This window comes from Penicillium daleae, assembly GCF_028827525.1.
Source record: "Penicillium daleae strain IBT 16125 chromosome Unknown utg000009l_segment0_segment0, whole genome shotgun sequence".
Lineage (NCBI taxonomy): Eukaryota > Fungi > Ascomycota > Eurotiomycetes > Eurotiales > Aspergillaceae > Penicillium > Penicillium daleae.
Window position 1 is genome coordinate 1,661,755 of NW_026623157.1, and position 22,106 is coordinate 1,683,860.

The 22,106-nt window shown below is 50.7% G+C and overlaps 9 protein-coding genes across 9 annotated transcripts; 3 read left to right on the forward strand and 6 right to left on the reverse strand.

Annotated features, from left to right (window-relative positions):
- Positions 1-2,765: 2,765 nt before the first annotated feature.
- On the reverse strand, positions 2,766-3,321 carry N7458_011749 (uncharacterized protein; the record flags this gene model as incomplete). The annotated part of the gene is made up of 2 exons (XM_056915131.1): positions 2,766-2,909; positions 2,959-3,321. The coding sequence occupies 2 exons, from the start codon at positions 3,319-3,321 to the stop codon at positions 2,766-2,768; spliced, it is 507 nt and encodes a 168-aa protein (XP_056759885.1).
- A 1,067-nt stretch (positions 3,322-4,388) lies between these two features.
- N7458_011750 (uncharacterized protein) lies at positions 4,389-5,280 on the forward strand (the record flags this gene model as incomplete). Its single annotated transcript, XM_056915132.1, has 2 exons — positions 4,389-4,599; positions 4,682-5,280. 2 exons carry the CDS (start codon positions 4,389-4,391, stop codon positions 5,278-5,280), a joined length of 810 nt encoding a protein of 269 aa, XP_056759886.1.
- A 148-nt stretch (positions 5,281-5,428) lies between these two features.
- N7458_011751 (flavin monoamine oxidase family protein) lies at positions 5,429-7,468 on the reverse strand (the record flags this gene model as incomplete). Its single annotated transcript, XM_056915133.1, has 1 exon — positions 5,429-7,468. The coding sequence occupies one exon, from the start codon at positions 7,466-7,468 to the stop codon at positions 5,429-5,431; it is 2,040 nt and encodes a 679-aa protein (XP_056759887.1).
- A 2,240-nt stretch (positions 7,469-9,708) lies between these two features.
- N7458_011752 (putative plasma membrane ammonium transporter (Ato3)) lies at positions 9,709-10,798 on the forward strand (the record flags this gene model as incomplete). Its single annotated transcript, XM_056915134.1, has 5 exons — positions 9,709-9,980; positions 10,055-10,155; positions 10,219-10,338; positions 10,398-10,573; positions 10,631-10,798. The coding sequence occupies 5 exons, from the start codon at positions 9,709-9,711 to the stop codon at positions 10,796-10,798; spliced, it is 837 nt and encodes a 278-aa protein (XP_056759888.1).
- Positions 10,799-11,180: 382 nt separating this feature from the next.
- N7458_011753 (vacuolar protein sorting family 37 protein) lies at positions 11,181-12,046 on the reverse strand (the record flags this gene model as incomplete). The annotated part of the gene is made up of 2 exons (XM_056915135.1): positions 11,181-11,667; positions 11,730-12,046. 2 exons carry the CDS (start codon positions 12,044-12,046, stop codon positions 11,181-11,183), a joined length of 804 nt encoding a protein of 267 aa, XP_056759889.1.
- Positions 12,047-13,680: 1,634 nt separating this feature from the next.
- On the reverse strand, positions 13,681-14,661 carry N7458_011754 (F-box protein; the record flags this gene model as incomplete). Its single annotated transcript, XM_056915136.1, has 1 exon — positions 13,681-14,661. The coding sequence occupies one exon, from the start codon at positions 14,659-14,661 to the stop codon at positions 13,681-13,683; it is 981 nt and encodes a 326-aa protein (XP_056759890.1).
- A 1,025-nt stretch (positions 14,662-15,686) lies between these two features.
- Positions 15,687-16,340, reverse strand: N7458_011755 (ankyrin repeat protein; the record flags this gene model as incomplete). The annotated part of the gene is made up of 1 exon (XM_056915137.1): positions 15,687-16,340. One exon carries the CDS (start codon positions 16,338-16,340, stop codon positions 15,687-15,689), a length of 654 nt encoding a protein of 217 aa, XP_056759891.1.
- Positions 16,341-16,780: 440 nt separating this feature from the next.
- On the forward strand, positions 16,781-19,258 carry N7458_011756 (tRNA ligase; the record flags this gene model as incomplete). Its single annotated transcript, XM_056915138.1, has 1 exon — positions 16,781-19,258. One exon carries the CDS (start codon positions 16,781-16,783, stop codon positions 19,256-19,258), a length of 2,478 nt encoding a protein of 825 aa, XP_056759892.1.
- Positions 19,259-19,673: 415 nt separating this feature from the next.
- N7458_011757 (putative Golgi traffic protein SFT2) lies at positions 19,674-21,728 on the reverse strand (the record flags this gene model as incomplete). The annotated part of the gene is made up of 5 exons (XM_056915139.1): positions 19,674-19,826; positions 20,022-20,441; positions 20,517-21,069; positions 21,112-21,232; positions 21,497-21,728. 5 exons carry the CDS (start codon positions 21,726-21,728, stop codon positions 19,674-19,676), a joined length of 1,479 nt encoding a protein of 492 aa, XP_056759893.1.
- Between the last annotated feature and the right edge of the window lie 378 nt (positions 21,729-22,106).

Genomic DNA, 22,106 nt, shown 5'->3' on the forward strand with positions numbered 1-22,106 from the left:
GGCAGCTCGTCGAACTCATACTCTCGCTTGAATGGCATGAAAAGCATCGAGGTGACATTTTCCAAAAGCTCGGGAAAATCTCCTGAGTAGTTGATATGCATTGCTGTTTCAACCCACGTGAGGCATTATCTGATTGCAGAAAGTCTCCAAGTTGCCAGATCATTGACAATATTTTTTGCGGAACGCCCATATACCACTTCCTCGCCATACCGCGCGATATGTACCGGAACGCATTTAGAAGCCCATAATGCATTTCAAAATAATATTCTGAAGTAAGGTGCCAGCGTGACCTGAAACCTTCTTCACGAAGCTCTTGGAGATCTTTCAATGAATCAGGGCAATCGGTAAAGCACCATACTGCCAATATGCCCCGATAAATCCGCTTATACTCCTGAGGTTGAAGAATCAGTGGAAGCTCTTCTGGCGACCGGCGTTGACTCTCTGCAATATATTTATATGCCGAGCCATGCACAAAGTCCAACTCGCAGGTAGAGCCTCGCTTGTAGACCTGAATCAACGGTGTTCCAAGCTTGCAGGCCAGGCCCGCAGCGTCACAGCGTTTCCCTTGTTCAAATAGCGGAAGACAAGCTCGAGTATGCAATAAGGGAGGCGATCATATTCACAGGACAGGAAAGGTGGTAAGACATCACTGATATCGAGCCATAGAAAGCGTTGGCTTGCAAATTCACGTTCATCCTCACTCATTTGCATTTCATGAGTTTGCAGAATTCGAGTGTAGACTCCTTCCAAGCCATGGGGCAGTTACGGAAATTGCACGTTTCCAAAGATCGGTCTCATCACTGTGGGGCTGGCAGCTCATTTTTAGGGTAGTTTAGTGATCTAAAACAGATGTCCAGGGTTATTTTTGTTTGTGTATTGTTTCCCACTGTGGCGTTTAGGGAAGGAGCCCCGTCTAATGAGAGGCAACGTAGATCAATATGGACTAAACTCATGTGACTTCAGCTAAAGACCTCTAGACTGTGCTTGCCTACGGCGATCGTAAGACGTCCAGAGTTTCTCATATCAACAACATGACTTAACCAGGCACATTCTGCTACGGTCTAATTTATCCACCATAGCTTGTCTCACTGTATTTAGTTACATATTCTCATCAAGTAAGTAACTTTGGCTTAGGTCGAACGTTTGTCGTTCGGAAAGAATTCTGATACGATAGGATATAGACTTGATCCATCAGAAGCAGGATTTTACCTATTTTTCTACAGATTGTATCATGTTCCTATCTCTAAATATCCGCTCTAAGCCCGGAAGTTTGTTCAAAATCTGGATAAGTTTTCCGGAGACTGACGAGGGTAACGAGTACAAGGTATTCTATGCCGAATAAAAAGCCCTCACCTATGCTGATGCAGCTGCAGCAGAACGAATAAGACTAATGCCGGATGAACTGATGATCGACCAGCACCACACGGAAATCCCCCTTTCTCCTTAATCTGTTTCTAACGCGATAAACATCTAAAAATAAGCCTCTCCCGCCAAAACTAAGTTTGCTATGAACGGTTCGGCGTCCGGGATGCTCGGGCACTAATCCCCTGGACCCACTCGGCCTAACACCCGAATATGGCAAGATGCCTCATTTTTCGGTTGATCTTCCCGGATAGCCTTCCTCAGTTGATAGTGTATCTGGTCTCGAAACCGACTGGTCCCATGCAGGCACGACTTAGTGGATGCCCTGCTTTAGTTCGAAGAATACAGTGCTTTGTCTGGCTTAGTATTATGGGATATATGGCTCATAGATCCGTACCTTCAGTTTTATAAGCAGTCGAATAATACTATTGCAGACCAATTGATATCTAACTTCTTAGTTTTGAAACGAGCAATTCGTCATATATGAGGTTAGGATCTCAATCGCCAGGTACGAACCGATGACCACACATGGAAAATGTCAACCACGGGTCCTTGAAACAGGATGCCATGAGACATGTGGACATTCGTTTCACTAAATTGGTAGACACCAGGGACAAGCTAAGACTCAGAGATATCGCGGACTCATCTCCCATGCCGGTTACTTCTAGTCAACTATAAAGATGGTCATCTTTCCTCCATCAATCACCATCATCATCACCCACCGTCTTTCGCTTCAGTTGACTGGTTCAACTTGACAATCTTTCAATTCATTCTTTCTTCTTATACACTTACCCTCTCTCTATCTCTTTCACCTCCTCTCAAGTTGACTCTGTCTTCCCCCTCTCTTTCTAATATCAATCTTTCAATCAACATGAAAAACATTGTCATGCTTATGCTTGCGGGCACCGCGCTGGCGATGCCTGTCAACACGGCTCTCGAGGCTCGTAAGCCCTGCCTGTTCCTTGACGGATCCCTCAGTGGCGAGGGCAGCGGCTCTGGAAGCGCCGAATCTTCCGCCAGTGGCGGCCTTAGTGGACTTGCCTCAATCTTTGGCAGCGGTAGTGCCTATGGAAGCAGCTCAGCTGATTCTTCGGGCGAATCGTCTGGTGAATCATCTGGAGAGGCTTCTGCTTCCGGCTCGGGATCGGCCTCTGGATCTGCCAATGGTGGACTGAGTGGCGGTCTTAGTGGACTTGGTGGAGTTGGCTGGGGTGGCTTTGGGAGCGGATCTTCTGGCCTGGATGCTACCGGGACTGGCTCGCTCGGTGCTAGCGCGACTGGTGGCGCGACTGCCTCAGGAAGTGCCTCTGGAGGTCTTTCTGGGGGTCTTTCTGGAGGTCTATCAGGATCCGGAAGTACTTCAAGTGGTTCATCCGGAGGCTATTCTGGGGGTGCCAGCGGCACTACTTCTGGTAGCCTCGGTGCTTCAGGTACTGGTTCTCTAGGTGCTTCTGGATCTGGAAGTGCTTCTGGTGGTCTTTCTGGGGGTCTCTCTGGAGGTCTATCAGGATCCGGAAGTACTTCAAGTGGTTCATCCGGAGGCTATTCTGGGGGTGCCAGCGGCACTACTTCTGGTAGCCTCGGTGCTTCAGGTACTGGTTCTCTAGGTGCTTCTGGATCTGGAAGTGCCTCTGGTGGTTCATCTGGAAGCATTTCTGGCGGGTCCTCTACTACAGGAGCTGGAAATGGTGGCGCATCGGGCACAGGATCTCTTGGTGCTAGCTCGACTGGAGGCGCTGGCGTGTCTGGCGGTCCTTCCGGTGGTTTGTCTGGAGGATCTTCCGGCGAAGGCTCCGGAGATTCCTCTGGAGATTCCGGAGTGAGCGCAACTGGCACCACTGGCGCTGAGGGTGGTACTTCTGGTAGTAGTTCTCTCGGCGCGAGTTCTTCGAGCGTCCCGTCAGGCTCTGACTCCACGGGCTCCGGTGATTCCACCTCGGGCTCTTCTGGCTCTGGCATTTCTGGCTCTGACTCCGCTGGTGCTGGCGGTTCCGGATCTGGTGAGACTGGCACTAGCGTCTCTGGTAGCCTAGGTGCTGGAGTTGGTACTGGAACTGGTACTGCGCCGGAGACTTGGAGTACCAGTATCAGTATCTCTTTCCCTGGCGCTACTGGTTCAATCAGCGGATCAGCTTCTGCTGAGGCTGAGGCATCTGCTCAAGCTGAAGCCTCAGCTGCTGCCAGCGCGAGCGCCAATGCATCTGCGAGCGCCAACTCATCTGGATATGCCTCCGCAGATGCCACCGCCAATGCCTCTGCCAATGTGTCGGCATAAAGGAACGTTTCAAACAAGGTGAATGCAAATTCTGGCTTGATAACGTCTAGTATTTAGATCAAAAAGCCCACTGTTTGATTGGAACTGCCACGAGGGGCAGGTCGACCTTGTATAGGAGGAATATCTTGGGTTTGCTGTTGATTTTTCGAATTGTTTATTATGTCACTCATTTAGGTGCGGTTGACGCACATATACGCTCGTTTCGTTCTGTAAACCAGACTGACCTGGTCATATCAATTAATCAAACATCAGTTCACCGTGGAAAGACCATCTGTAGTACAACGTAAGAGTTGTAGTTGAAACAATGAGCGAATTTCATTTCGAAGTCAGACCGCTTTGTGTTGACGTGCGTCGGAGAATTTAATATGTTCAAGCCCCCGAAGATAGTTGCAGGTACTAAATATGTCTCTTGGGGATCTTGGATGTTCGTCGTGGGCCCACTGCCTCGTTGGCATTCATTGCGGACTCCAGGTAAATTCGCTTCAATTCTGTCTTTATGCAGAGATCGTCTGGATGCCTTCTGAAGTGTCTTTCTACTCGTGTTACGGAGTATCTCTCTATTTGTGTTTCAAGGTATAACGGATCAGACGATATGATTTGGTACTTTCCTCAGGGTTCTAAACTTAAGGAAGCGTTTGGTTCCTTTCTCGGTGGATACCAATGACGTCATATTGAATTCTGGAACATAGATTAAGTGAACGAGTCTCGTCCTCCTTCCAAAATCATTACCCGACATCCAATCAATTTAAATATGGCAACCGCGCATGGATTCGCGCTGGTAACACCCGCTTCTCGCGGAATAGGCTTTGCTTTTGCTCAGCAACTACTTTCGCAAACTAATCTCCCAGTTGTCGTCACAGCGCGGAAGAACTGCGATGAAGTTCGCGGGAAACTGCTATCTGGCAAAGGAATACCTTCCGATGCAGAAAAAAGACTTCGTATATTAAAAGTTGATGTGAAGGGTATGTCAGATGTTGCTCTCTTGAATTCCCTCGATCTCCTGTTTTTCCCATTCGAGGCGAGGAAGCTAATCTGCCACGGTAGACGAATCCACGATATCATTAATGGCCGATACAATTCGCAAAGAATTGCCAGAGACGCCACTTCGCCTAGCTCTCACACTTCCTGGAATCTTACATGTCGAGAAATCTCCTTCTCAAATTGATGCTGCCAATGCACTGGACAGTTTCAAAGTGAACGCGCTTGGTCCACTTCTTCTCATGAAACACCTATCCCCATTTCTCCCAAACAAGTCCGCATCTGCATTCCCGACTTCCGAAGGAAAGCTGCAGCTACCAGCGCACGCCATCTATGCTATGATGGCGGCGCGGGTGGGTTCAATTTCTGACAACGCATCCGGGGGATGGTACTCGTATCGTGCGAGTAAAGCCTCCGTATATCAGGTTGCCAAGACGTTTGATTTGTATCTGCGTGGCCGCTGCGCTGAGAGGGCTATTGCGGTTGCGTTGCACCCGGGCACCGTGAAGACGGATTTTACGAAGGATTATTGGAAGGGAAGGGATTTATTGGAGCCGTTAGATGCGGCTGATAGACTGTTGAGTGTCATCACGGGATTAAAACCGGATGTAGATGGGGGGAGGGGGAGGTGCTGGGATTGGAAGGGGAAGGAGGTTATCCCCTAGTATCTAACGTTCATGAATTGGAAATAGAAGGGACCAGGCGATAATTGTAGAAAATCTCTTGACAGTAAGGATGCTGCTGATCACGTCATTATGTCTATTCATCAGATATTCCCACACAAAATATAGAAAATTCCACAGCATAATTACTTCACAACTTGATCCATCGTCCCATCCAAGTCTCCACGATAGACTTGGCCTCATCAACAAGGCCAAGGTCTAGCAGAAGCTGAGTAGTTCCCCGCACAGCCGAGTCCAGAGCCGAAAAGATCCAAGCATGCGTATAACTAGTGTGCTCACCGATGAAAATCGTATTGAACTCGGTCTGATAATACGCCGGTAGATACAGCTCCTGCTGACCAACAAGCGGATCCGCCCAAGCACCAGCCTGATGGCGGTCGAATTCCCAGCACTGCCGATCGTAGATACCAGTGAACTGCTCTGCAGCGATGTCACCATGTACTTCCACCATCGTGCGCTGGATGAGTGCGACGTGCTCCTCTGGATTGAGAGCTGCCGTCGAACGTGCAGGTGTACCAGAGATATACGAGGCCAGAATAACGCCCGGTCCAGTACCGTTCATGTTATAGGATGGATAGCAGACGTTGCCCACGCCGGATACATCGACAGAGCCGCAGCCGCCGAAGATGGGATTTTCCATGTGTTCCCAAAAGCGTGTCTTGTACAGAAGTGCCATCTTGCAGGCAGGATCATAGTTGAGTGATGAGATGGCACGACTCAATAGTGACGAATACCTGGGTAAATCCCAAAGCCGGACTTTGCTGAATGGCGCTGCAACGACGGCGTAATCGAACTCCGCGGTTTCAGGGATCATTTGAAGCGGGTCATTTCGCCATGCGACGGAAATTTTCTCGGTTGTTTCGTTGTAGATGAGACCTTGCACAGTGCGGTTGAAAGTGACCTTGTCTTTGACGTGAGGGTAGAAAGCACGAGGCAGTGATTCGAGACCCTTGTCGATTGTGCGCCACTTGGTTGCTGCAAAGTAGACGTCGTCGTAAAAGTCGCCCCAAATGGGAGAGTCGGTGGTGCCAGCAACGTAATCGGTGATGTTTGCGTTGTAGCCCATAGCATAGCGGAGATAGCCGGCTTCGGACCAGTGAAACATGCCATCTTCCACGGCTTTCTTGTGGGCTTGGTACATGTTGGTCGCAATTGCGCGGATTGTGGCCCGATCATCCAATGTGGTATAGTTCTCATAAGCAGCTTCTGCATCAGCTACGGCAGTTGCATTAGATGATGCAGCTGTATAAACAAGAGAGGAATTGGCTGCGACTTGTGCTGCCGTGGGGATACGGCCATCTGGTAGGCGATTGCCGCCTGTCGAGGCAGGGACATTGGGGCTGCTTTGTACCCACGGAATGAAGTTGACTTGGAGATCAGGTCTATCAGTATTCATCTTATTGAGCACACCGGCCAGCTGAAAGACCATGCGGTGATCCATAATCTCGAGGGTCTCGTTGGTATCTGTATAGGTGATGCTGACGGGAAAGCGCATAGGTCCCATTTCTTGGTATTGGTATTGATCCGGGCGAGTGTTGTTGAGATACTTGGTGCGAATGCGTCCACCAACTCGCTCTGATGACTCGAAAATATGCCAATTGTGAATTCCAACGGACTCAAGGAGGTGGCTTGTCATGAGGCCAGACATGCCTCCGCCTAGAATGGCAACAGATGTGTCTTTCGCCTTGGCGACGAAAGATTGGCTATTCTTTTTGGATTTCATGTATGCGACACCGTCAAACCACGGGCCCATTGCATCGGCCACATCAGCGATACTCTCGCGCTTGACGATGGGCGAGGTGACGCTGACCGGAGAGGACCGACCAAGCAAGGTCGATTCAGAGAATGCATGAAGACAGTGCGCATGAGGTGCATCTGCAGGAGTCACCCAGACAAATCGGTCTGGCTTAGCCTCCCGCTTGACAAAGATGCTGCCAATATCATGGTGTCCATATATGGGGCTTTCCATGCCGCAGTCTCCATATACCAGTTTCAGATGACCTTCGAAGGACTCATCAAGAAATTCGACATGAATATTGTGCAGGGAGTCTGCTGTCACAGCACCAAGGTCATGGAACCGTACGATCTCAAATTCACGTTGCACAGCAGCTGTTAGGCCAAGGCCTGAGATGCTTAGCCCGACCAGGGCGTTGCCAAGAGAACCTCGCATTATGAGATCCTACAAGGGCCGAATTGTTTGGAACGCTAGCTTGATAGTTAATGGGACACTCCATCGCTTCGTTTTGAAGCATTTTATACCACCATAGAGTGTTATCACGGTAGTAATTGGAAGCCCTTTGCTATCGTCTCTATCCATCGCATTCCGGTCCTCGTTCCGGCATTATCATGCTCTTATCGCCAACATTGCACTGGAAAGAGCTGGATAGTACCAAACTAGGCCAACTTCGCTGCATTCAACGTCCTCGCCAAGCCTAAACAACCTCGTATAGGAACCCATCGGTTGATAGTGGCGTACGCTTGATGTTACGTAGATAGGAACAAGCGAGGGATCGAACAGTTATCGCAATCAACCATCACGGCCGAGCTACTGGACAGCAACTTGGATTCGTCCGAGCAGCCGACGAGAGCGCTATCAAAGGTGGGAGGCCTTTATCTTATCAATGAACGAGGCGTAGTTAGTTAACTAGCTCGATCGAAGCTGACCAAGCAGCTCGCATTTCATCGCTGAACTGGGGGGATGGATTCCGGGGTATACATTCGTCAGAGGCGGGATCAACCGCAGCCACCTTCCTTATAAGGCTAGTTCCAACCCCTCCTGATCCTACTACTTGGCATTTAATAGATAGACAATCTAGCTTATCGCCAACGCCGCTAGTCAACTAGAGCACTCTTCTCTCGAGTCATTATACGAATGCGACGCGGCTCGGCTACTGGGTCTTGGCGAGGGATTGTTATCGTAGGATTTCCGGGATGTCCCACCCACTGCGGGAAGTCGCCTACTCAGTGCCGCGGTTGATCGTTGGTTGGCTTTCTGGTTTTAGGGATTTTCGGGGGATTTCTCCGGGAAGGATGAAGTCCGGCGGACTTTAAGACCTTTAAGCCCGAGCATAAAGTCAATTTTATGGATGCTGACAACCTGACATCCGATGCCCAAAGAGTTGTGTTCGGATGCATGCCTTATGTACATCCTCGGAAGCAGAATTGCTCCGTGGAGGAAGTGGGATGGCCTTGGGGCACATACGATGGCGAATAGTGTTTCTTTCTTGGAATTGAAGTCGCTGGATGACTATGACGCAAGAGACTGAGTTTATGACTTACTCTGGAAGGTCCTCTGTCTGGTTGTTATGATGTTGTTGGCCCGAGTAAGAAGTCCAACCCTAAAATCACTGCCTTCTTTCTCAGACGTCTCTTTGAGTGAGTTTGCAATTATTTTTCGGTGTATCTCCGATTGCACGAAGAAAGATAGTTTTGAAGTCTTCGAGGGCTGAAGCTTAGGGGCCGCCAGTCGCCACTGTAGATTCCTCCACTTGCCTGTCAAGGAGACCGAGGTCCCTCTTCTCCATAATAGTGCCAGGTTGTATAGTTGCATAGTTAATGAAACAACAACAAGAGCGGAATGATAATCCGCTCTCTAAGATTAAGGTAACGGTCGGGACGATACCCACCACGCCATAATTATCCTCCATCGCATCTTCTCCCGAGACAAAGTATACGAGGCAAAGCTTTTCAATAGACTTTCGCCCGGCGCCACAAAAGCCATTCAAAAGTCTGGGCGCGTGTAACCTTTTATACTTCCATCAATCTTACCGCCCAAACCGCCCAATAAGCCCTAAACGGCCGAGGTAGCTACCATGCAGCCGAATTGGATCCCCCGAGAAGGCTGAAAGTCCTCGGTTTTCCGGGGTCATTTCGCGGGGAAACGCCCCGTCCTTCCATCGGGGGGGCGAAAAATGACTAGTTCCCCCCCGCAGCTTACCTCCGCAAGAATACAGGTTCGGGACCCGCTTACTCTCGAGCGCGGGCTAATGGGCTGGTGGTACGTGAGTGCGGTTGTTAGGCTAGCGAATGATAGTCCTCAATGGCGCGACTGCGCCTCTCCAGATGACTCTAATGTAAACCATGCAAGGCACTTTGGATTGGATCCGAATCTCGTTTTGACTCGCTGGGGCCTAGCCTGGAGATATTCCGGGGTTGGACGTGGCGTTGGAGTCTGGGGGTGGATTTTGTGGGGGTGAGGAGACGGGGAATTGAATTTGGAATTGTTGAGGGGTCATGATGAAAAGACTTGGAATATAAGATCGGTTTTTCCCTGATGATGGTCCAGGGGGAAATCAAGGTCTTGCAGCATTCTTCTCTTCTTCTTTGTTTTAATACGGGACCAATCGCGATCACGTTGGTTTATTCACTCCGCAGATATTGCAACCCTGAATCGGATTTGTTTCGCCTAACATGTCAGACGAAAACATCAGCGAGAAGCATGACGCTGCCACTGCCGAGATCCTCCGTCGCTACCAGACGGCCGATAGTGTCTTGCTTCCAATTCCTCGGGATGCCTTTGAAAAGCTCTACCTGAGCCCTAAGACGCCTACTGCTGGCAATCTGCGTCGCACCTTTGGCAACCCAACTCCCATTTCGCTAATGGGCTTCTTGCTTGCCGCGACACCTGCGGCGATGTTGACTATGGGTTGGGGACACTCGGGCGGAAATGGTGGAGCCGTTTTGTGAGTGATAGCCTTGCAGATACTAGGACGCTTAATTGGTGAATGTCTTCTAATATTATCGTTGCATCCGACAGGCCCGTCTATATTTTCTTCGGTGGCATGGTCCAAATCCTCGGAGCTGTGGGCGAGTGGCTTCTGGGAAACACTTTCTCGTGTGCCCTTTTCTTCACCTACGGTATGTTAAGATACAAAATATAGGCGTGGGGGAAAAAGACTAGTACTGATCTGACGTACGCAGGAACTTTCTGGATTGTCCAGGGCACAACTCTAATCCCCTGGTTCGGCGTTGGAACCAATTACTCTTCCACTGGTAATTCTTTAGAAGGAATGCAGACGCCAGAATTTGCTGCAACCACTGGTTCGTCAACCATTCTACATCACTGCCGATAATAATCAGCCATTGACCCTTTCTCCTAGGTCTATATTTTACTATCCTCGCTATCCTGACCTTCGTATATCTCATCTGTTCCATACGAACCAATGTCTGCCTCTTCCTCGCCCTCCTCCTGCTGGTCATCACCTTTGCCTTGACTGCGGCGACTTTCTTCCAGACTTCCTTGGGCAATCTCGCTCATGCAGCTACACTACAGAAGGTAAGGCAAGCCCAAATATTTTGGACATCTATGAATGACCACTAATTTTTTGACTAGACCGCCGGTGGTTTCAACTTTGCTTTGTGTCTGCCAATTTGGTGGATTTTCATTGCCCAGATCTTTGAGGCTGTCGACTTCCCGTTGACGATTCCGGTTGGTGATCTGAGTACTGTTATTCTGGGGAAGAGCCAGAAGGCGAAGAAGCGTGAAGCCGAAGGACAGTAGTGGAAGTCGGCTGTATGAAATTGAAATCTGAAATGGTGTTGAAGAGACGTGTGATATGAGAAGCGAATTCGTTACCGAATGAGGCAGCTTGCAGCTATCTTATTAAAACAAAAGGATTCCATGTGTGCCGTCTGATAGGTACTGACCGAGCCAGAGGTATTTAAGGTTCCTGACGGGAGAAGTCGTTTTTATCATCGTCCCGCGAGGCACGTACTTCCCATGTTGTCCTAGTATACACAGCACGTACACTGTCCAAGACTGAAATGGTACGTAGATTCGGAGGCAGCATATCTTGAACACTGCAAACGCAAATTGGGTGGGTATATCACGGGTTATATATATTCCAGGCGACCTCGAGGGACAAGCCAATGCATATTCCCAATCACCGCCAACCTCCAACCCTCCCCTCATCCCACCTTGCCTTGGCCTCCTTCCGTGCCGCCAACTTCGACGCCTCCGCCCTAACCCTCCTCACCCAATCCGTAATCTCCTTCTCCGTCGCCCGTCCATGATGATCCTCATCCAAGAAACTCTCCTCTACGGCCTGACAAACCGCCTCCTGCTCCGCGATCGCCGCGCTAAGCCGTTGATACAACGCCTTAGGCGACCACGGCGCCAGCGCCGCATCCATCTCAGTCTGCTTCTTACGCCAGGTGACCTCTAGCGATTGATGCGTGAGGAGCATTGTCTCTGTTTGGTTGCGGAGGTCGGAGACGTGGTTTTGGAGCTCGAGGAGGCGGGTTGCTAGGTCTTTGTTTACTTGGAGGAGGGATTCGAGGTTTACTTGGCGGGATGTGTGGGATGGATGTTGGGCGGAGAGGGCGGAGATGAGGGATGGGTTTTGGAGGATTGACTGTAGGTCGGTTGTTCTGGGAGTGGGAGAGGGGTTAGGGCGATTATGGTGTAAATGGATCGGGTGAGTGAATCTTACGATTTGTCCTTCACGATGTCTGGTAGCCAGCCCTCTTCGACTGTGGGAGGTGCCGGGAGGGATGCTGGTGGCGAATTCACTTGATATTGTGCTTGTTGGAGGCTTGATGAATGGGCATCCGGTCGGTAACCAGGTTGTGGCTGCTGTGGAGTTGGCATGGAGGTCGTGCCCTGCGGGGTGCCTCTTCGGCTGGCTTCATGGCTACTCGGTTTTGGGGGTGGAGGAGGTGGTGTGTCAGGATTGATAGATGGGTTCATAATTGGAGGTGTTGAGTAGAAGGAGGATTGCGTAGGATATGGGGAGGCTGGTTGAGACATGATGCCGGTAAGGTGTAGGAGGTGTAGGAGGTGTGGGGTTTGGAGGGAAGTTGGAGATGCGGGCAGATCGACTTAAGCTTGGCGGCTCTTCAGGTTAGTGGCACTCCCGATAAGCCCCTTCCGATAAGAAGCATTGTAGTGTTAGGACCGGCTCTCTTAACGTTACGTGCGCTACGAACTTCCATACTAGTTAGTAAAGCTCTGCTTAGACATTATCGACCCTTTAGACTATATATAAGTAATCAGTGGAACTAGCCGCGCGGACTCACCATGCTCTAGTGGCTAGCCTTAGATATACAGATGTGGCCGTGCCTTGTGAATTCTAGGAAAAGCTAATATGTTAGTATTGATGTTTAATTCAAGTTTCCAGCCTATAGCAGCTAATCTAGAAATGAGCTAATGAGCAAGTGAGCAAATGAGAATACGAGAACATGCTAGTTATGACAATTATGTCTCCACCCTTTGCTAGGCCACCTATTGCCTCCTAAGTCTCGATTTAGCAGTATCTTGAAAGTATACAGTCCAGCCCCCTCAGTCTCCCATCCATGGCATTTGTACCAGTTAGAGCTTTCGTCTCCGATGAAGAATCTGTATTTAGCTTCATTAAATAAATTCTTTAGCCAGAACTCGGTTTCGTATCGGCTTTGTCTAGGGCCGATCTTTTGGAAGATCCCCAGCGAAATGTTTTTTTTCGGAGGTCTGAAAAGTGAACTTATTTTCCACCCGAAAAGTCTTGGAAGTTTTGTTGAACCACGCTCGAGTTACGATAAAGACTCGAGCTAGCGAATGCTTGAAAATGCAGATATGGAAAAACTTCTCAGATGATGTCGAATATGACGAGTGTCTTAATGGCTTCTGTCGAGATCCAAGGTGATCGATTGGATGTCTTTTCTTGGGGAATGGGAACTCCTTCTGTTGAGATCTAAAGCAATCGACTGGATGTTGCATTTGATGGAATGTGATACTCGAGCATAGACAAATGTCAACTTCCCCAGAGTGTTGGATATAGCACCAAACGTTACATTCGAATATATCAGGCTTTCGATCATATTTCCTCCCAAATTTTAGAAGCTGCCGCCATAAATAGGACTGGTGGAGAGGAGATTGTCACATCCGCTACAGTATGTCCAGCCCTCATTTTGGAGGCGATGGAGTAGCTCCGTCCTGGGCAATGTTGAGTGTACGCATATTCCTCGTCGTCTGGTATATGAGACGTAGTAGGCATGCAACCTTTTGCAGCTCAGTGCAAAATAAGCTTGATCTAGATCGGGAAGAAACTGAAAGATAACATCCACGTCCTCTGGTGGGATCGTCCAAAGTATCTCGGATTTCGTGGATTCGACCTCGGAGAGTGGTTCACGGATTTGTAAAATATTGCGAAAAGTTATTAGCGCGCCTCGGACTGGAACGAATATCAATAGCTCTGGGGTTGATTTAGATTTACCTCGAGGTCGGATGCTATCTTGGTCCATCAACGCGACGCCAGATCAAAGACCAGATTTATAGTTATATACCTGTGCATAGCGATTACGACATTACGACCATCTATTAGATATCATTATGAGCACTATATAATTTCATTATTTCATGGGCGGCTGACACCGTGACAGAAAACAGTTTCTCTCCTCGCTCGTTCACATTCCAAATAATAGATCCGAGTCACCGTCATCAGGCAACGGCATGGCACTACTACACCCGTCTGGGAATTCCATCATATATCGTTCGATTCCAGCAGGAAAATCAGTTGCCAAAGACCACCCATTAACCTCCTTTAATTCTCTCATGTCATGCACCAGCCCAACCTCCAAATCCCCCGTTGGTGCTGCAAGTCCCCGCACCAGACTCCAAGTCCACGTTTCTTCCCTCCGCTGATGCGAAATGTGAGACGGCAAGTGACTCGCATGCCACATATCAACAACAACATCGGCACCCCGCATAGCTCTCTTAAGTGGTGCCGCGATCCTCCCTCCATAAATTGCAGGATCTGGTTCCGACTTGAGCGACACCATATTATTTTCAAAACTCTCGTACTGGGACCATAACACCCTGAAGTAGAAATATTGTGGCGCAACCTCGGCCTTTTTGACGACAAGGTCGTAGAGCATGTTCATTCGCAGTCCGACGAATGCTTGGAGCGGGATTTCCCACCGGTGTAGCATTACCATATCGTCGGGTGCGATGCTGCGCTCTACCCACCCTAGCACCATGATTGGCGGTTGCTGGACCAGCATTCTCCGCCAACTCGCCTCTGGCCGTTTATATACGTCGCTATTGTTGAGGAAATCTTGCATGTCGCCTGCGCCGAAGGAAGTCTTGCAAGACTTGGGTGTATCGGCGGGGAACCAGTAGGGGAATTTTGATGCTAGGAATGTGTTTTGTTGGCGGGATGTGCTTGCAGATGCTGGTTGGAAGAAAAGCATCTGTTGAATTCTGGGGGATTCTTGGATGCAGTTAGCCCATTGCCGGCAGACTCGTTGGGCTAGGAGGAGCGTTTGGAAATCTAGTAGCGTGAGAATGGCTTCTAGGAGCTCAGTCGGCAATGATTGGACACCCATCGTTGTTTTTTCGGCAAACTTGGGTGAACCAAGATGCTTGAAGAGCTGAAGAAAGCCCATTATGGATGATGATAATGTGGCATTGGTAGATTGCAGCTTATTCTAGGAACAAAAATCCCCCTTATGATCCTCGTGAGTGGTTACCGAGGGTGACAGATAGGGGTAAGAGCCGCCCCCACCTTTTCGAGCTATTTAACTACTCTTTAAGCTGGGGCTGAGGCACATTTATGACATGGACTTCACCCGGCCTTATGTAAGACGTACAATTCATCATGATTATAAATATTTCGTAACTACAGTAGCAGGAAAGGCGAGAGAAGTTACTATAGCAACGTGAGAGTAAGTCATATCCTAGCCTTCGCTCCTAGGAACACTAGAAGTACGGTTAGCGTCGGAGGATCTTATGCAACGGAGAGGGAAAATGAGATCGAATAAGGCGATCAGCCTAAGCCTTAGGGTGGGCGATCAGGTTGCTTAGGGAGCTGCTTATGTTCGCTCCGTGAGCTGCTGAGGGCGGCGAGGTGACTAACTCATTCTGTGCTCCGTGAGCGATCATTTCCCGAGGCGGCAGTTTTACCGTCACCTCGATTACATCACAAAGCAGCAAGACGCCACTAATGATATACAAAGATTCAAGGATAGTTAAGGACCGAAAAACTAAGACCACCTTTATATCTTTTGTCTGTAATATATGTGCCGAGGCTGGGGATGTCCGGGGATGCCTCGGGCTTTGGTGTCTCGCTGAGGCTGAAACTAGATAAAATCAGGCAATTCTTCGATAAGCCGCCCTACGCCCGTCAGAAAAACCACCCCCAGTTAATCCCCAAGAAACCTAGCTCTGAGAAGGCTGCTCATTCCCTGGTGACCGGCCGGTTAGCCGTTCTCTGAGATTTCGATTCGCCAGGACACCGAGGTTGTACTGAGGTGCAATATCTCAATCTCCTAGAGTCTGGATACGTGACATGAAGCCTCCAGAGGAGTGGCGGTGCCATAGCTTGGGCTCAAGGGGTGTGAAAGCCAAGCTCGCCAGAGCAGACATGGCCCCAGGGTATAGGATGTAAAGCCAACAAAATAATGCAATTTATCTATTCCACCCTCCTCCGGGTTTCGCGATCAGCAGTCTCAATGCTGGAACCGGAGAGTGCATCCATGACCAAATCCCGCAATTGCTCTTGAGTGGCTGCGCTGTTGAAGTCCTCGCGAGCTGCCAACTCGTCAATTCGGCGCTTAAACTCGGGATCCACCTCCATTTCACCAGCATTGGCTTCTTGTTCCGACATTGTACCGATATTCACCTGCATGTTACCAGGAACAGGTGGAGGGGCATTCAATGGTCCCCCCGAGCTGTCTGCCGCAGCAGGAGCCCCCGAGACTTCGCGCAGGTAGGCGACTACCTGGGGAAATTCATCGTCGGCTTCCATCTTCTCGTGAGCCTTGTGCCCGTCATCGTTGGTCTTGTTATAATCGACTCCGAGTTCCTCGACCAGGCATCGGGCGACCTTGGGAGTCTCAGCCACGAACAGGCAGGTCTCGCCGTCCTCATCGAGGAGGTTGGCGTTCACATTGAATTCTTTCACCAGCGCACGCAGGAGATCGAGGTGGCCGTAGGATGAGGCGGCGTGGAGTAGGGAGTATCCATGTTCGTCCTGGGAAGAAGCGATCGCGGGATTGGAGCGCAGGAGTTCGAGCAGTGCTGACGGGTTGTCGCAGGCCAACAGGTAAGGATTGGGCTGAGCCATAGTTGTGCCCCACAGTGAGTCACAGAAAAGTGGGAAAAGGAAGGGACTATTAGATGTAGTAAATCGAGTTGAGGCGAAGTAACGAGCAGGCGGGCTTTAAAAAAAGTTGGCGGAGCTCGAAGTTCGGCGGGGAAAAAAAGCGCGATAAGGCTGGGCCGCCTTACCGTTTTGGCTCCCCGCAGGCTGTGACTCTTCGCGAATGACTCGTTTTCTTTACGAGCTTGGGGGTTGCTTGTTCCACTGCTTCAACTCTGGTGCAACCGGCTGCTGGCCTTTAAATACTCGGTTTGCCAGCTACCGAGACAGCTAATTAACCAGTGCTCGTCGTCCTCGCGGCTTCCTCGCACTCCACCACCCCCCACCTCGCGTGTTCCCCTCCATCCAACCCTTCGATTCCAATTCCTCCTCACACAAAGAACAACCGCGAGAGAGCTGCAAACATGGCGACACAGGATCCATCGCAGATTGCGCAGCTTGTACGCGACCTGGAAGACGCCCGCAAGCAGTCCAAGGGCGAGAAGAAGCGCACCTTCACATGCAAAAAGACCACCTTCGATGTCGCGGGCACAAAGGGTGTCACTGTGGACTCGTGGAAGTTTATGGACTGGGATTACAAACGGCCTGACCTACCTACATATGCCCGAGGCCTGTTCACAGCGCGACGGAAAGACAACATCCCCGAGATCGCGGTGCGCGGCTATGACAAGTTCTTCAACGTGAACGAGACCAACGACACGCAGTGGCACAATATTGAGAACAAGACCCGGGGTCCCTATGAATTGAGTGTGAAGGAGAATGGCTGTATTATCTTCATCTCGGGTCTCGAGGATGACAAATTGCTGGTCTGCAGCAAGCACTCTACGGGCGTCCGGGCCGATACCAACATGAGCCACGCACAGGCCGGTGAAAAATGGGTAGAACGACATGTCGCTACAGTCGGAAAAACCTCCAAGGAATTGGCTCGGACATTGCGACAGATGAATATCACGGCGGTTGGAGAGCTTTGTGACGACAGCTTCGAGGAGCATGTCTTGGCCTACGACGAAGCAGCTGCCGGCATCTACATTCACGGCCTGAACTACAACCAGCCAGAGTTTGCTACCATGTCGGGAGACAAGGTACACGAATTTGCAGATGCATGGGGGTTCAAGAAGGCAAAGTATGTGGTGTACGATGACATTGAGTCCGTGAAGAAGTTCCTCGAGGGCTGCGCGGAGAGTGGCACATGGGACGACCGCGAGACGGAAGGATTCGTGGTGCGATGCCAGATCAGTGACCGCGATAGCGGTTACAGGGACTGGTTTTTCAAGTACAAGTTCGAGGAGCCATACTTGATGTACCGTCAGTGGCGTGAATGCACCAAGGCGGTTATCTCCGGGAAGCTGCCAAAGATCAGAAAGCATCAGAAGATCACCGAGGAGTATCTCCAGTTTGCGCGGAGGGAGTTCATCAAGAATCCCAAGCTCAGCCAGGAGTACAACCATAACCATGGCATTATCTCTCTACGAGAGAAGTTCTTGCAGGAGCGGGGTCTGAAGGGCTCGGAAATCATCGCCATGGGGGAAGAGAACGACAATGCCAAAAGGGCCAGCAACAATATCATCATCGCTCCCATCGCTTCTATAGGATGCGGAAAGACAACAGTTGCGCTTGCTTTGGTCCATCTCTTCGGATGGGGTCATATTCAGAACGATAATCTCCCCAAGCAGAAGGGCAAGCCGAAGCAGTTTGCCTTTGAGATCACCCAGGCCATGGCGGAGTATCCCGTCGTGATCGCAGATCGCAACAACCACCAGCGACGGGAGCGCAAGCAACTAATGGAGGATGTTTTCCCTGTCATCAACGATGCTAATTTTGTTGCCCTCCACTACGTTCACGACCCAAAGCCTGAGCTCCTTCCTGCGATCAAGGAAATCACTCGGAAGCGAGTCCTTGAGCGCGGCGACAATCACCAGACGATTCGTGCTGGAACCAAGAACCGACAGGAGATTGTCGGTATCATGGACGGATTCCTGGCTCGCTTTGAGGGCGTCGACGCCGACCGGGACCCGGACATGCACTTCCAGCATATCATCGACCTCGACGTGTGCGCCTCGTCCCGCGAGAACCTCGAGACCGTGGTAACTGCTCTGCATGCCGCATACCCTCGGGTGATCCCCACTATGCCTACACCGGAAGAGCTAGACGCTGCCATTGACGCCGCCATCGCCGGCTACCAGGTCAAAGAAGACCTGAGCAAAGGCTACGACAAACCGAGTCAGAAGCAGCACAAGAACGCACCCGTGGCCGTAGCCCCGCAGAAATCAAACACAGCAACGACCCCCGCCATGCTCGCTCGCAAGATCGAGTACTTCAGCGTCTCCGTGCCCACCCCCGAAATCACCTCCACTCTCAAATCCCTCTTCACCAACACGTCCCCAGAGACAGCCCGCCTGTACAACCAACTCCACAACTCCCGCCGTATCCAGCCCGCCTTCCACGTCACGCTAATCCACCGCGCCGCGTCCAAAGACCGCACCGAAATTTGGGACCGCTACGTGAAGCAGTACGTCGACGTGTTGACCGCTAACCCGGTCAACGACCCCATCGCCACTCCACCCAAACTCGGCCGCGCACGCGTTCGCCTCGAGCGACTCGTCTGGGATAACCGGATCATGGCGTTCGTCGTGCGCATCTTGCCTGCCGAAGGCGAGAACGATGGTATCGCGGACTCGGCGTTCCCGTGCGCGAATGCGATCCCGCACATCACTGTTGGCACGGCTTCACCGGATGTCAAGCCCAAGGAGAGTAATGACTTGTTGCAGCGGTGGCATCAGATCGGGTCTGGTGGGGAGACGGGCATTTTTGAGGCCGAAGTGCCCGGTGTGAAGCTTGTTGAGGGGATGGTTGGGGTTGTTATGATGCGGGGGAAGTATTGATGGGTGCAAGTTATTTGGTGTTGAAGGTGGTTGTTGGATGGTGTCGTAGTTTTTATCTGCTTTGGGTTATGCTCGCATTAGCATTAGCTGTGTACTTGCGCTTGCTGTTGAAGTAAGGATCTAGCAGCCTTGGATAGCATCTACATAAAATTAACGGGAGCACTGATACTTTCTGCTGAACAACCACAGCATGGGCTGTCTTGCTTATGGTTAAACTAATAGAGCTCTAAGGTGCACTGAATCATAAACAGGAGATGGAGTGATCAGAGAAATGAATTCTATCTACCGTCGCTACCTACATATACACGAACCCAAGACTGGAAGAGGAAAGGCAGATGGATATTAACTCGCGGCCGTCAGTAAGAAACCCTGTATCCAGATCCCAACGCATCGGTCTCCATCGCTGGTATGGTATTCACCCACTCATCCAAGCCGAAACCCGCGACACACCAAACCGACCCATGAATTGCAGTCCTGTGCTGCCCATGGGGAAGTAGCTGACGAGATACCAGAGAAGGGCGGCGAGTTGGAAGATGGACGAGATGAGGGTGAGGAAGAGGCTTTGGAGCTGTGGGAGTTTGTTAGCGAATGTCTCTCAAGCACGACGGCAACAACAGCAAATAGTTCGAATATCAGAACGCGAAGACAAGGTAAAATTTGAGATAATGGAAACGGTCTAGACAATCGAGTATCGACTCGACGTCCAGGCCGCGGGCGCAGGTAGCAAGCAACGAGACACATGTAGTATCAGATGCGCAGGTACAGTGAGACGTGTCTCGGGAATGTGGGCAGTCCAGCCTTGTGGCCGTTGTACAGCGCTGTTGAGAGAGCTGAACGCCTGTAACGCAGGATTCTGATGTTGCACGGGAGGACGGCGAGGTGATATCACCACAACTCCCGGGCCTACACCCGTCTCGATGTGTCGCGATCTTGTCTTCGAAGTGCCGTAGCTCGTCTTGCGCGAAAGGGGAATGTCTATCAAGCTATCGGCGTGACGGGTGTAGTCACGTCGCACTGAAAGATAAACAGAGGGATGCAAAATCTCCGCTCCTTTTCCCAACATTTTGCAGTGCAACCATCGTACTAGGACGATAACAGGACAAGCAGCGATAAGGGAAGGGTGGTGTGGAACAAGACTGGCAGAGCGTGAAGATGATCGACAGCCAGTATCGAGGACACAAAGCTAGGATCAGACTAGAAGCATACGACGTGAAGAGCAAAGAAAAATAAACATCCAAAAAAAGAAGAAAATACATACCCCAATGGCAAAGTACAAAGTCATCGCAATAGACCCGAAATAAGCCGCCGTAAATGGCAGCCGTGGTCCCGAGACCAAATGTTTAGCGTAAGACCAGGGTCCCATGAGGACTGCCCATGATAACAAAAACAAGGCTGAGCCGACAGACCACCTGTAGCAAAAGAAAAAAAGAAGTAAGTTAGTAAACAACTTGGCATCGCGATGCTGGCCGGAGGATGCGCGCATCTTGCGTGGATGTTGGGGCTTGGCATGCGGCGCAGGCAGGCGGCATAGTTCGGGGCGCTGACGAATGGAAAGCGTCGAGCGCGGCCACACGAACTTGCACATGGCCTGAGCGAGATGGCGCAAGTGACCGGGATCAAGGTGTCGGGGTTTGAATGGGAAGGGAGAACAGTGGCTATGCAGGGCAGAGCCCGAATAGGAGATGGAAGGGAACGACGGGGGCGTATGGGGCAAAGAGGTAGAGGGAGGGGATTGGAGAAAGGGAATCGTAGGGTAGAACGAGGCTGAAGTTGATAACACCAAGGGTAGGGTAGGGTAGGGTAAAGTTTGGCTGAAGTTTGGGAGGTTCGAAAGTATTGGCAGAGACACTTACAAGACGGCGAATTTGCGAGGCTTGAGCGTGAGCACTGGGAAGAGGAAGAAGCAGATCATGAAGCAAACGGCGGCGCCCAGGTTACAGGCGCCGAAGATGAGCATTCGATCCCATCGACTCACTATGTTTGAAGCGGTTAGTCGGGTTTCTTTAGTTCAGATGTGGATGGCTGTTGCTCCTGTCGGATGTTGACCCTGTAGCCAAGCATAGCATGGACAATGGTGGAATCCTTCCCGGCGCAGGAACTCGCACTCGTCACCTGCATCGCAGGTAGGGCACGCTGTACAGGAAGATCGGTGGGTCGGGGTCACGAGTCATGATAGACTCATTCAAGAACAAGAAACGGGAAAACAAATGACCAAAATAAACACAAAAGTTGACTTACAAGCGAAGAATCCCTCTTCCTCCTCTCGTCGAGTGGCCGCCGGCAGCGGTGCACCGGGGGCTTCATTATGCGTGGGAAGCTGAACATATCCGCCTTGCCCGAATGGGTTCAACGACTGCAGGCGCGAGAGAAATGGTGTCTCAGAAGAACTGTTGGTGCGCACGGGGAAATCCGGGTCTCTGCGAGACCAGCCCAGCGAGTTGACAGAGTCGCGAAAGGATGTGTTCGCCATAGTTTCCCCAAAGAGTAGTGGCTAGAGATGCTTTCCAGCTAGGACTTGGATCAACGGCTTGCCGATGGAATGGGGAAGGGAATGCAGAAAGCAGGCAAAGATGAGCTGGGGTAACCGTGCACGGCCTCAATCTATCGGCAGGACACGCCCGTGGCTGAGGAAAGACCCAGAAAGAACAAGCGTCAAGGGAGCTGTAAGACACAGCCAAACAGACAAAACGTCTTCAGGGACTATGCACGATGAAGTGCAGAATGATCTGCGCCAGATGATGAGCAGCAGTCTATCAGATTGGCTAGGCTGGGGAAGCTAGCGACTAGACCCGAGTCTGCGAGGAGCAGATGACGCGAATCCGGCTTTTGACCTATTCCCAGTGTTCTG